The sequence below is a fragment of the Euwallacea fornicatus genome, chromosome 9 (genome assembly GCF_040115645.1).
Source record: "Euwallacea fornicatus isolate EFF26 chromosome 9, ASM4011564v1, whole genome shotgun sequence".
NCBI lineage: Eukaryota > Metazoa > Arthropoda > Insecta > Coleoptera > Curculionidae > Euwallacea > Euwallacea fornicatus.
Window position 1 is genome coordinate 4,955,240 of NC_089549.1, and position 14,106 is coordinate 4,969,345.

General features: G+C 35.9%; 1 protein-coding gene across 2 annotated transcripts in view; it reads left to right on the forward strand.

The window, feature by feature from the left end:
- LOC136340997 (uncharacterized) overlaps window positions 1–14,106 on the forward strand; it is a 114,312-nt gene that overhangs the window by 19,039 nt on the left and 81,167 nt on the right. For both annotated transcript variants that reach the window (XM_066285549.1, XM_066285550.1), the window contains exon 2: window positions 13,856–14,060. In XM_066285549.1, coding sequence (XP_066141646.1) covers window positions 13,856–14,060 — 205 coding nt within the window. The remainder of the gene's footprint in view (window positions 1–13,855; window positions 14,061–14,106) is intronic.

Consider the following 14,106-nt stretch of genomic DNA (forward strand, 5'->3'; position numbering starts at 1 on the left):
TCTTTCCTTATCTTGGTTAACTCTGCATACTCACACAAAGACGAAGGATTATCTATTAACTACATATAATAACAAGGGCGGGTTAATGATATTATAGAGAATTGTTGGAGTATCTAATAATACATAACCGATATGACTTAGACACTGGTTTCCCTCAGGCTCGTCTTTGATATAGAATTATTGAAGAACTTAGCTGAGGCAGTTTCAGCATTTGCTTAGGCAATAACGGCATTAATAATTCAATGACATAACCGCATTTACAGTAAATATATTCGGTAGTCCGGTAGTGTGCAGGTAGAGAATAGAGGAAAACACATGTCACATGTTACATGTGACACATGCGATACATGTTACATATGACACATGTCACATCTGACATTTAATGTAAACGTCAAACGTGACGAATAGATCAGGGATTTGCAACCTCATTTTTCATGAAGGCACAGTAGGATTGTCATTGCTAATCGCTAATATGGATTATGTAAATCGATTTTGAGCCGGAACACATCAGGCACCCTTAATCAATAATTCTTTGAAACATCTTTCCTGACAGTGATCGATGACTAAGTCCGTCAGTAGTCAAATTTGGATTATTTTTAGCAAAAAAATATAGAACTGTGTCGCTCCATTAAACTTTTTCATCAACAGCAAGAATGCCGAAATGGATGCCAAGAAACTATAGATATATATATGTATATGTTTTCAATCGTCTTTTGGCAAAATTTCTCTTAGCCTCTTCAGTATAAATCAGACAAAGTGCCACACTCTGAGGACCGTTACCGGAGGTCCGGCATGTAATTTCGATCGTGATTTACCAGTTTGTATTGCTGCGAATATTTGCTTCCTTCTGCAGTGGCCTTAGGGAGCTTTGCCAGACAAATTGCTTTGGGAAATGCGAACGATATAGAGTTTCATGTTTCGGGGGACCACTTGTTTCAACGCAACCGTGACTCGAATCATTTCACCACGTCCATTAAAAATTGAGAGAGGCCGATTAAATAAGATAAATTTACAGTTACCGGGATCTATCCAGAGAGGGCATTGTTACGAACAGCTAAAATTCGCCATGAGAGGGCTCTGCGTGCGCACAGTAAGACCGCTGTGTTTATGGTCGCAATGATTTGCAGCTGAGAAAATAAAGCGGTCGACGAGAATGGGAATTTGCAAGAATCGAAGTAGTTCTTGATATAAGAGAAACTATTGGTCAGTTAACCTAGTTTTTTTTTATTTAATAAGTCCGCCTTAATAGATAGTATTAATTTCATTAATCGCGTACCGGTATCTGCTCGATAACAAAAGCGCAACAATACTCTCCTTTCTCAGCCTCACTTTCAGATTGCTAATCAGAAGTAGACCACTTTTCTCTTTTCACTAAAACGCTAATCGATAAACCTCATCAAACTGAAAATACCTGGAAAATAAAACAAAGGGCGAAAAAACCACGCACCTATTATTAAAGCCTTCATATTATGAACTTTCACCTTTCGAAAGCTCCGTTAAATGGGATTAAATGGTAAAATGTTGTTCGCCTTTTATTGGCGCCCGAACTTAAATTGAGGGACTTAATCTTGAAGTTTCTGCAGAAATCTTTTTGGTAACTTCGTCTTAATATCTTATTTACAGCTTTTACCTAGGAACTTCCCATATACCTGCCATAGGTCATAGGTAAGAGCGAATTCGCCACGGGTTTCATCTAAAACGGAGTATATATTGTATTGAGTAATTTAAAAAAAAATTAAAATGATTACAAATGCATTTAAAAAAAGCGAGGAAAAAATAAAAATAAATTAAAAGAACCGCAAGAAAGAAATCATTTCATTTTCATTAGCTTGGCATTCTCATGGTTCCTCTATTTCAGTTCTTTTCTCTTATTTTTCTTTTTTCTTGTTGTGTTGTTAATGAAAAATGAATTTAAACAAACAACAGAAATAACTAAAGCAACTCCCCCTTCAGCAGGTAAGTAATGTGAATAAGGGACACAATAAACAAATAAGGCTCTTTTGTAACGTCCCCGAATAGGGTAGAAAATTGAGGGTTTCATCCCCGAAAAGGTTTCGCAGGGGTATCGTGGGAAAAATCCAAATATTTCTCCGCCAAATAAGCCCTGCGGTGTTTCGCCCGGACAGGATGGAAATTTTGTCAGATAATTGAGCTAAAACATATAATTTTCGTTTCAGTCTTTGGGATTAAGGCACTGAAATATTCATTCATCTCAAAAAGTCATTGACTTTTCTTTAAAAGTTCTTATTTCACTCCCTGTTATTTTGAGGACACGGAACTGTACACAGAATTTCGGTTTCCTGATATTTTATTATGTATGAAACTCATTCGTAACTGTTCTTTCGTCCGGCTCGTGCCATACTGCAGGACCCTTCTTCGGTTGTCCCACAGAATTCCACGCGCTGCAGGAAATTATGCATTTCCTAACTGGTTACATGAAAGGCTATTAATATTAATCTCGTCGCAAGAGTACAATAAAAGGGCTCTTACGGAACTCTCAGGTTTGCAGTGCTTCCGAAAATATGGCACAAGTTCATTAATGTAAGATGTTTGGGAAAAAATCCTCGTACGCATCGATTTGGTTCTTGAAAGGCAATTTAATTTTTAAATATTACTCGTGTTGATAACGTAACCGCTGTCCAGGATATGATGTCATCGGCCATTTTTTTTTTAATAACAATCCCGGTTTTTTTGTTCGAAATAAAAAAAAAAACGACAAACAAATTCCTTTTCAACATTATTGTTGGTGTCTGGAGTTATAAGTTAAATTCCTTCATGAATCCGCCTTCTTAAATCGTTCAAATTTAAGAGCTAAATGGAATACACTTTGGTTTTTAAATGTCCCCACAAAAAATAGTCGAGAGGTGTCAAGTCGGGTGAACGGGCTGGCCACTCTATAGCTCGTCTTCGTTCTATCCGACGATTTCGCAAACATTCGTCTAAATATACTCGCATAAATGCTGCATAATGGAAGCCTCTCCATCTTACTCAAATAGTAAATTTGCACTTTGCAGATCGATTTTTTTCGGAATCGGGGTATGAATTAACTAGTGCCAGGACGACTAAGTCTTCTTGAAGAAAATTTAAATATCGTTCTCCAGTTAAAGCACCGATGAAAAAATAAGGACCCAGAATTCCATCGCGTATTATGGCACACCAAACATTCACTTTTTGAGGGTGTCTGCTGTAAATATCCATTACCCAATAGGGACTATCAGAAGCCCAATAACGACAGTTTCGCCGGTTAACGTGGCCGTTGAAGTAAATATGGCTTCATTAGATTTTTTTTTTTTTTTGTAAAGGTTTCATCCTCGTTGCGTTCGCTCGCAAAACTGGTTTCGACAACTGAAATCATCTTCAGAGAGCTGATTAACTAAGTGCACTTTATACGGACGGTGCTTATTCGTTTTCAATGTTTTTTGCACAGTCGAAGCGAACCCATTGACCAGACATGAAACGTTGTTTACTGTGGAATGTGGACTTTCCCGTGCTGCTATGAAAATGTAAATTTTTTCGTCTTCCTATATCGAGGATCGACCGTTTTTAGATAGATCTCTGACATGCCCAAAGTCTCTAAACTTGTTTTCGATTTTCGCAACTGTGCTGTAGTTAATTGGTTGCCAACCGAGATGTATTAAATAATTCTGCAGCTTCATTTGGGGTCCGCACCTGAACTCCAAATCCGATCATGCAGAGGACTCCAGTTCTGTCTTTTTCGGTTACCTTGTCAATTTTTAAACAATTTCAAGCGGCAAGTGCCCCACGAACATTTATGCACACAAAACGCAAAATGATTTTTACTTAATAACAAACATCGTTAGTTCACGTACTTCGATTCTATTTACCTCGAAAAATTTCTTATGTAGCCTCCACATTATTTTTAAAAAATTATATAATTAATATATAATATTTTGTTTCAAAAAATATGCTCTTCAATATTTTGAATGGAAAAAGAACGGGAGTCGTCACGAAAAAAAATGGCCGATGACGTCATATCTCGGACAGCGATGACCTCATCAAGACGACTAATATTATTATATAAATAAATTGTTTTTTTTTAACTATGTTGACGCGTCTTAGAATGTTTTCCAAATTATAAAAATTTAATATTAATTAATTTATTCCATAGCAACTTTAAGCACCCTAGGTCACACATATGGGGGGGGGGGATATAGGTGTTTCTATTTTTCCTTGTTTGGATTTGCATCGCAATCACATTATGATATGTCCTTCCTACGTTTCTGAATCTACATATGAGGTTAATCCATCTTAACCACATTATTAACGTTAAGCACGCATTCTGGCCAGCAGCCGCCATTTCCAAAGCACTTTATGTAAATTTCATGAATGGATAAGCGCTGATTAGTCTGTCCAAATTTATTTGTGTCCTTCCCCGTTCCCCTGAAGGCAATGAACAATAGTAATTTATTAGTGACATATCAAGGCCCGTTTCAATTTATTACTGATACATCAATGGCAATTTTCATTAATTAATGTTACGTCAAGGCTCGTTTCAATTTATTAGTGATGTATCAATGGATATTTTAATTAACTGACGTTACATCAAGGCTCGCTTTAATTTATTGGGGATGTACCAAGCGTTAGTTTAATTTATTAGTGTTAAATCAAGGCTCGATTTAATTAATTAATATTCCATTAAGGCTCATATTAATTTATTTGTTATGTACAGTGGCGGGCCAAAGTTTAGAAACTTTTTATTTTTAATTTCCTGTTAAAATATGCTTTTTCGGAGATCCTTCGTATGCATAAATTTCTGATTCACTAATCGTACCGTTCTTGTGTAAGTTCGTTTAATATATTCGCAAGTTTTTTTTTGCTAACACAAGTTTAGACAGTTTTCATGCATGTTGCCCCTTTCAACGCATAAACAAGTTTGAGGTGAGTTGTCAGTATGAATATCTTAAGTCATGGGTAAAACTTAATGGATTTCAATTAACCGCATGAAAGTGGTCTAAAACAAGTATTTATTGCCAAAAATCTGAAAATGAGTAAACATGCCATATCGGAAATTATGGCTGCTTCACGTAGTGGTGGCAGAAGCCTTGTAAGACCCAAAAGTACAGGGCGTCCACAAAAAACTAACTCTGCAATTGATACAGTGACAAAAATATTTTGACAAAAAAATCCTCGGAAGACAAATTGGGAAATTGATCCAGAAGTTTCAAGTAAGATCAAGTACCAACGATTAAGCATGAAGGTGGCAGTGTTATGATCTGAGGTCGTTTTAGTAGGTCAGGTTCTGGACGCATTGTGGAAGTACAAGGAAGAATGGATACACTTCAATGCCGGGATATATTGCAGAATAATATGTTGCCGTATGCGGAGTACGAAATGCCTCTTCGTTAGAGATTCCAACAAGATAAGGATCCGAAACATGCATTCAAGTTAATAGAAAATTGGTTTTCATCCAAATGGGTGGATGTAATTGGATGGCCGACGCACTCTCCCGATTTAAATCCAATTGAACTTTTACGAGAAATCCGGTAGATAGCCGCGTCTGTTTGAGACACATTCGTGACAAGGCTGAACTTTGAGCAGTAATATACGACGAATGGAAAAGAAAGAAATGTGTGTGAATATTGTTGATTCATTGCCTAGAAGATGTTAGGTGGGGATTAACACGAAAGAATGTTCTATCAAATTTTAAGTTCCTTTTTTTTATATTAATTCTTTTGTAGATTAAAGTTTCTAAACTTTTTTCCGACTCAAAAATATGTTCTATTTAAAAGCAATTTTTGCAGTATTAATTTCGTTAACCACGCGTTTTAATAGTCAATCTAATAAAAGACCACAATTACATAACAACCGTACGTTATGCCCCATAAAACTAACTTCCTTCCAAGCCTTGATATGCAGTGGCCGACAAAAGTTTAGAAGCCTTTTTTTAAGTCAGTTAAACTTAAAGACAAATTATCCAGACGTTAATGTGTCTTTAATTTCGGCTGACTTAAAAAAAAGTTCTAAACTTTTGTCCGCCGCTGTAGATCAAGGCTCGGAAGGAAGTTAGTTTTGTTGGGACTTATTGGTTCGAAAAAAATTGATTCAACCGAAATACTTAACACTTTTAGGGTAACTGAAGGTCACGTTCCGTGTCCATTAATTGAAAGGTCCATTTACACAGACCCTGTCCTGAAACTGGAGCTCTCTGGAAAGGATAATGGCTATTGATTTTTTAGGTCTTCAGTGCATATCCATCAATTTTCAAGGATTCAATTTCAATAACAAACGTTTCCCAGGAAATCCTTGAATTTATAAAACGTTATGTTAATATGCAGAATCTTGCTGGAGACAATACAACGCTCGCGGTTTTACGACGGAGCCTTAAGACTCGAAAACCTTTTAGCCTTGAATCAAAATATGTGTTAACAGTTTTCAAGTATTTGCGGGTAAAATGGGATTCGGTTTATCTTGGCTGAGAAGTTCCGGAATTGAAATTAGGTAAACACTGAAAGGTTTTAACCGTTAAGGGCATCTTAAGTGAAGATTTTAATTGGGACCTCTGCTCACATCTAAGATTACGCCAGTAGTTCAAGTTCCTTCAAGGGGGTAAAGTTTGCTGCTTTAGCTTACAATTTAAATTATAATGTTTAGGAGTTAAATGTGAGTCGATTTAAATCTTTGTGAAACTTGAGAAAAAAAGGAGAACAGTTCTGTTCAATATGAGATTAAAGTTGCGATGTTAGAGTGCCGGAAAATTGAGCCAATTAAGGGTCAAATCATAGTATTGCTGGGAATATTCAATGAACCTTTCTTTTATTTGGTATGTGTTCTACAAAGCCCCCCCGAGCTGCAGGTGAAGAAAGTTGCAATTAAAACGAACAATCGATTAAAATGCCTCCCCCAGTTGCTATGGTGCAATATATATCTCTAGGGGTTAAGTCGTTGTGCAATATGAACATTCCTTCAGTTAACTGACAGCAGTCGTTTCCCAACCCCCTGAAGAACTGGCCCTTGGCCCTAACGTCTCTGAAGACTAACAATAAGCTACGTCCCCAAATGGCGCAATGAAGACTTAGAGTTGTATTCTCCTCATCTTTCTTTAACTTTATGTTCTCTGTCTGTCTCCTTTTTTTATTTTAAGGGCTAATAATTCGTTACTCATGCTCTCATCGGTCTATTCTAGAATTCTGGCAAAGAACTTAGTTTTTGAAAAATCTCCTGTGAAGTGCTCGCTCTGGTTTCCATTGACTCATATATGCAGGATGGTCCACGTAAGATGGTCCGCTACCATATCTCAAAAACCGTAAAGCTTAGAAAAAAAGTTTATTATAGAGGTTATTGAGCTTTTCACGAATTTTTATTTTTTTATAATTTTGTTACAGGGTGAGCCAGAAAACCGTGACGTGTCAATTTTTTTTTCTTTTTACGTGCAATACGCTATATCGTGTTCATATCATTAAATTAACATACAATTATAAAATTCTATTATTTAACTACATTTTAGATTGATTCATTACTGGTAAGCTACGAGATAAATATACAGGGTGAGTCGGGAGGATCGTGCCAAACTTCAGGAGCGTGTTGTACATGAAAAATAAATGTAAAAAAACTCAAATGTTGTTATCCGATTTTCGTTTGTTTACAAGTTATAGCGTAAATAAATTTTTTTAACTAGGATTCTATTTACCATAAACGTACCTTTCCTGGACGTTGGATGGGTCGTGGTGGCCCTATTAGTTGGCCTCCAAGGTCTCCAGACCTCACACCACTAGACTATTGTTTGTAGGGTTGGTTTAAAACTGAAGTGTACAGAGTAAAAGTGGACACTCAAGATGCACTGCAGCTGCAGCATTTCTAATGATGCAGCTGCTATTAAAGAAAGACATGAAACAATCAGGAGCGTAACGAATGCTCTTCATAGACGAAGCCGAAAACGTTTAGAAGTTAATAGCAATATTTTTGAACATTTACTATGATATCCAAACGTTAATTTATGGAATTTTTTATGAAATTTATAAATTTTTTTAATTTTATGTTTTAATTTTATTTACGCTATAACTTGTAAACAAACGAAAATCGGATAACAACATTTGAGTTTTTTTACATTTATTTTTCATGTACAACACGCTCCTGAAGTTTGGCACGATCCTCCCGACTCACCCTGTATAAATATGACTTTAAATGGAAAAAATGGTGATTAATATTATGTAACAGTTAACTATGTAAGGCCTCTTCGGTTTAGATACACGAATTACCTATTTGTTACATAAAAATAAAAGCTTCAAAAAAAAAAAAAAAATATATATATATAACATATAAAGGAATAAAAAAAAATTGTCATTAAAAAATCAAGTTTAATGAACATGAAATGTGAAAAGTTCTGATACATTTTTTTCATATCCTGTATAAAATTCATCAATTATTATAAATATACTCGTACCATCAACTAGGACTAGTTTTCAAATGGTTCAAATAACACTTTGTGAATTTATTCTGAATTTTCAGAAGTTTATATTTCCTTCGACCTTTATTTTAAATTAAATTAACTCAAAACCCGCTGGAAATTTTTCCTACTTTGTAATAAGAAAGAAAACTTATAATTACAAGCAAAATTAGTTTCTAAAAGAAAATATAGGATATCCGATAAAAAAGAAAGTATTTTTGTCGCGCCGCGACTATCGGAACCACCCTCCAACTTTGAAAATATAAAAAAGTAAAAATTCATGAAAAGCTGATTAACTTTTAATTAAACTCTTCGTTCTAAACCTTGCGATTTCGGCCATAAGGTAGTGGGCCATTTTCCGTGAACTACCCTGTACTTCCCTTCATTCAAACCATGGAAACTAAGGAATATGGCAAAATCAAGCTCTTCCGTCGATAATAAAGTGAAAATTTCATAAGCTGTTTAACTACCCCAGAATCTCTGCCTCGAACTTGCACTCGTTGCAAAACTTAAACAGCTCCACTCAAACTCCCTCAACAACACCTATTAATACCCTTAATAGGTAACTTATGGATTAAAGTGGCTCTTTTTGAGGCAACTGGAACATCGCATATCAATTGCGCCAGTTCACTTGTGACAGAATTGGAGCGCCACCGATTCAAAAGGAATAATTCACTTTCATTCCGTGAGGTAAACACCATTAGTCACTTAAAGCCAGTTTAAACGTGTTTTCAGCGTTGGAGGTGTAATGCGGCACAAGAAAAACTTGCAGGGAAATCCCCCCTTGGGTTCCAATAAATTTCATAAAATTTTTTATGGTCAATAGAAGAATGCGAAATTGTCTGGATATATCAAAGAAGAGCGGAGCAAAACTCAATCTGTCGCCCTCGTGTTTTCCTGTAATATCCCCTCCTTCGAGGGGAGCCCTAAATAAGCGAAAACAGTCAAATTAAGTACCTCCACCGCAATTTATTGACCTTTTTTCAAAGCAAAACCCAAAACAATTTGTCCTTCGTGAACAAAGCGAAACTGCTAACTTATTCAATAAATCCGGCCTTTGGGAATGTGTTGCGCTATCAATTGGGGCCAAACTGGATTTGCCTTTTGGATGCTGCCAGGAGCGGCGCCAAATTAACTAGAAAGTTCTTGAGATGGAGCAGCTCAGATCCGTAACGTCCCTAACAAAAATTCCGCGAATTTCTTGAAGAAAATAATTATTCTGGATGAGGCTCCTGGTATTTTGCCAGACCAAAAGTCAAAATTCTTTCACCCTGGGAGGGAAACTGTGCGCTACTGATGTCGAAACAAAGTCCCCAAATAATCTGGATATATCTAACTTCCTTCTCGTTTAGGGTCGTAACAGAAAGCTTAAAGTCATCGTACGTAAGTTAAATGGACCGTGAGGAGAGTCAGATGGGTGCAAGGGATAGAATATTCCCTGACCCAATGCTCCAGTTTCCTAAACGGTGTCCGTTCGGCTAAAAACACGATTCATCAGCTACAAATGCGAAAAAACTCATTTTGAACTGAAAAGGAGATTTTAAAGGAGAAATTGCTCACACTAATGCACTAACCTGAACAAAAAAAGTAGAACTCGTTTAAGGTGAGTTATCCCTTCGGAAGGTGCTATATCCATTTGCACAGCCCCCATTAACGAAGAAACGCAATTAATCATTTCACCTCTAATGGAATAATGGAAAAGAGATACGTTAGTCCTAGCAGATGAGTCTGCATAATGAGTTTTGTTTTTCCGCTGGATTTGCTGGAAAAGGTCGTTTCCGGGGTTTTTCGTTGAGTTAGATGCGCGAACTTAGGTGGTAATTGAAATCTGAATTGATCGTCCCAGTTGCTTACTCAACATACTCTTGTTGCAGCAATATTCTTGGACCACTCTGTACATTATTTCATTAGCACGATACCCGGCAAAGGCGACAAAATCTGGATATTCGCGCTTCACCCCAACCGCATTTTAATTTATGCTTTTGCGCCTTTGGTAATTTTAGAGTTTACCATTACCTCCATACCATCTATGGTTCTGTTATCTGAGAATGTACTTTCACGGGCGTAAAAACGTCTGGATTAACGCAATTCCAGATGAACGCTACTTATGAGGCCCAGCATTCCGACCACCTGGTAACTTTGCCAGCAAGATCGTTTTCGTGGCGATGCTTCGCACAGAATTGTTTGGAAATTACCCCGCTGGTGAAGTTGCCAGGAGGTTGAAAGGCTGGGCCTAAGCAGGTGATTTTTATTTGCTTTGCAATTTAAAATCCATACAAAAATGGAAGGGAACTGATAATAAATATCTGCGAGAAGAAGAGACAAACGTCTTGTAACTTAGGGCGTCCGCGAGTCAGTCTGCCCAGTTGAAACGAGTAAGTATGGAAGTTGTCTGAAACAAACAAACATCTCTCACACGAACTTCTAAATAACAATCTCAATTAAACTAACCGTGAAATCCATTATGTACTTACTCCCTTTCCATCGTTCTCCTACTTAAAGTTTATCCAAAGTTTGGACCAATAAACGTTTTCCGGACGAAATGTTGCCGGAATGTAACGATTCAATAAGACTTTAGTGTGATTTTTTTAAAAATTTTAATGATTTATTTCCGACGCCCCACCCTGTGCGCAGCTACTGCTAAGCAGGTTTTGTTTAACGAAATAAACAATAAAGCAAAAAAAATTCTATTACAAATAAGAAATGTAAATGTGGTTTTTTAAACAGACTAGGTTTTCCTAAATATCGGTACGGGCGTAATCCCTGAAAAAATAACGCCCTGTAGGTCATGAAGACGATTTGACATACCCAGTGATTTGATTTCTAGAACGCAAAATATATTCGAAGTTTTAACTACATATCTCAAAAACTGCAGGAGTCATAAGGAATATATTGAAATTTTTTTGATATTTGAAAACACTGTTGCTAGGTGATGAAGCGTTTGAGAATCTACATTCGTATGAATTTTTAGTCATTAATGAAGTTAAAGAATTACCCCCTTATAAGGACAACAATCGGTCCTCGAAGCCTGCGTCTTCAGAATTCTATCGAGCACATCGAACCCAATGTGGTTGATAAGCGGCGAGGGTGTTGAAAATCGAAGAACGGGAAACCTAAACTTTTAAGTACCCGTTGGGTTCAACTTATTTACTTCCAGGTACATTAATTATATACTAAAAAAAAATGGTGATACTTTAACGTACCTTATATATTTCCGAGATGTTGGTGCCTACATGCTCACCACATACATGAAAAGTAAGCTAACTTCGAGGAAAAAGATTGGTCATGCAGCACTGCCTTTTTCCAACCCATTTGCCAAAAAATCCATTTTCAACCATCATTTTTAAGTGTTTTCCCAACATCTCAGTAAGTTAGTTCGATAGCGAATTCAAACGGGAAGAAACACTTTATTTGAAAGATTTCCAGGGTATTAATGGTATTTTTCTAGGCTTGATGAATGGTGCTGGAAAGATTTTTTTCCAACTTGGAACTATTACGGCACGTGGTAATGAAAATGCTTTGTATCAAATTTATTCAAAGTACGAGTATATTGTTACATGTACAGGGTGATCCACCTAAAATAGTGCACTGCCTTATCTCAAAGATCGTAAGGTTTAGCAAAAAGTTTAATATAAAGGTTATTCAGTTTTTCTTGAATTTTTATTTTTCAATACTTTTGCAGTTACAGGGTGGTCCAGAAAACTGTGACGTGCCAAAAATACATTTTTTAACTGAAATTGGCTATATTTTGTTAGAGATACTAATTCTGCTTATAACTGTCACTTTTTCTGACTAGTACAAAATATCATTTTTTTTAACAGTTTTTGACTGAATATTCAATTTAACGTAAATATCAAAGGAAAAATAAGCTGCTTAAAATTCTCAATAAATTAACATAGTATTAATTAAATGTTTTGAAAGCTTGCCCAGTTCACAATAAATGGTGTTTTTTAGGGAATATTGTTAATTTTCAAAAAATTGTATACAGAGTGTGAAAAAAAAACGAAACTTTCCCCATTTCAAGTGCGCCGACCTCGATTTCTGTTAATCTCTCTTTGGTTTAATGATCTTTGCAGTTTAAACATATAACATACATATACAGTGTGTTTCAGAACTATGAGATCAAATTTCTAAGGATTATTAAGTACAACAATAGAAGACATTTGAGCTTAAGAACCCATATGCGGAAATGTCTCCCTAAGGCACTACAGCCTTATGACGTTTTAAGGCAGTTCTGGGCAAAAAAATGTTTTATTGAGTTTTGGTACGTTTTATGTTAACTTGTTTGTCCAAAATAATACTACAGTAATTGTTTACAATGTATCTGGATTACATATTCAACATTTGGATCGTCAGTTCGCGTAATATTAGATCTGAAGAGTTGGCGCAGTCCGATGGCCCCCTAGATCACCTGATCAAACATCTTTAGATTTATTTCTTTGGGGACACGTAAAGTCTCTGGTGCATGAAACACCACTGGAAATAGAACAAGACCTGATTTTATGAATTACTGTGGCATTCGAAGTCGTTCAAAACGATTATCAAATTTTTAGAAAAATTCACAGAAACCATGTACCTCTTTTAAACAGGTGAAATGAAGTTTAAGAATGGAACTTAGAACAATTTGTGTAGTGTTATTTTGTACGAATAAAGTATAATGAAACGTACTAAGAGTCGATAAACATATTTTTGCATATAACTATCTTAAAGCATCATAAGGCCGTAGCACCATAGGGACCACAAGCGAACACGAGTTCTCATACTCAGATGTTTTCTATTGTTGCACTCAACTATACCTAGAAGTTTATTCTCATAGTTTTAAAACATTTCCTGTATGTACCATTTGAAAGTGAGTTAAAAGAAAAATCCATTTAAAAAAATCAGAAATTAAAAATATACTTTAATAGAACGACTTTTTGCTTTTAACTAAACAAGTGTTCAAACGATCGATTAATACTGTATAAATTTATTTATTTATTTTAAAAAGCTTGTTTTTACTTGAATGTTTACTTTTAATGGAATAAACTCAAAAAGTGCTAAAAAAATTATATTTTGCAATACTGAAAAAATAAGTACAGTTACAAGCAGAATTACTATCGATAACAAAATATGGAATATTCCATTCAAAAATATTGATTTTCCACGATTTTCACGGTTTCCTGGACCACACCTTAATTTCAAAAATATTAAGAAAATAAAAGTTCATGAAAAACCAAATAACTTCTATACGAACCTTTTTTTGTCCCTCACCGTTTTTGAGATAAGGCAGTGGACCATCTTACGTGGACCATCCTAAACGTAATTTTCAGTATGCCTGCCGCCCTAATTTAAACGTTGGTAAAGATCGGCGGGAGCTGTAAAAGCTTGTTGAATAACCAGAGATGAAACAAAGCTCGTCCATACTTGAAACACATCATAATATCGCTCTAAAAATCATTCACTTCTTTTCAGTTCATATCAACATCAAGGAGCCACTACAAGAGCTGGTCCTTCGAGCATCAGTGCCTAGCAAGTGGTCTTACCAACTTGCTGGAACGGACAGCAATAAATGTGGCGCAAACACCCTCAAAATTCAACCAAAAACGTTTGAAGTGATGGTGAATTGGACATTCAAAGCAGATCTTGATCCCGTGAATGTTCCCAATATTAGCATTAGGTAAGTGAAGAATCAATTTTTCGTCTTATGTCTTTTTTCGTGAGAA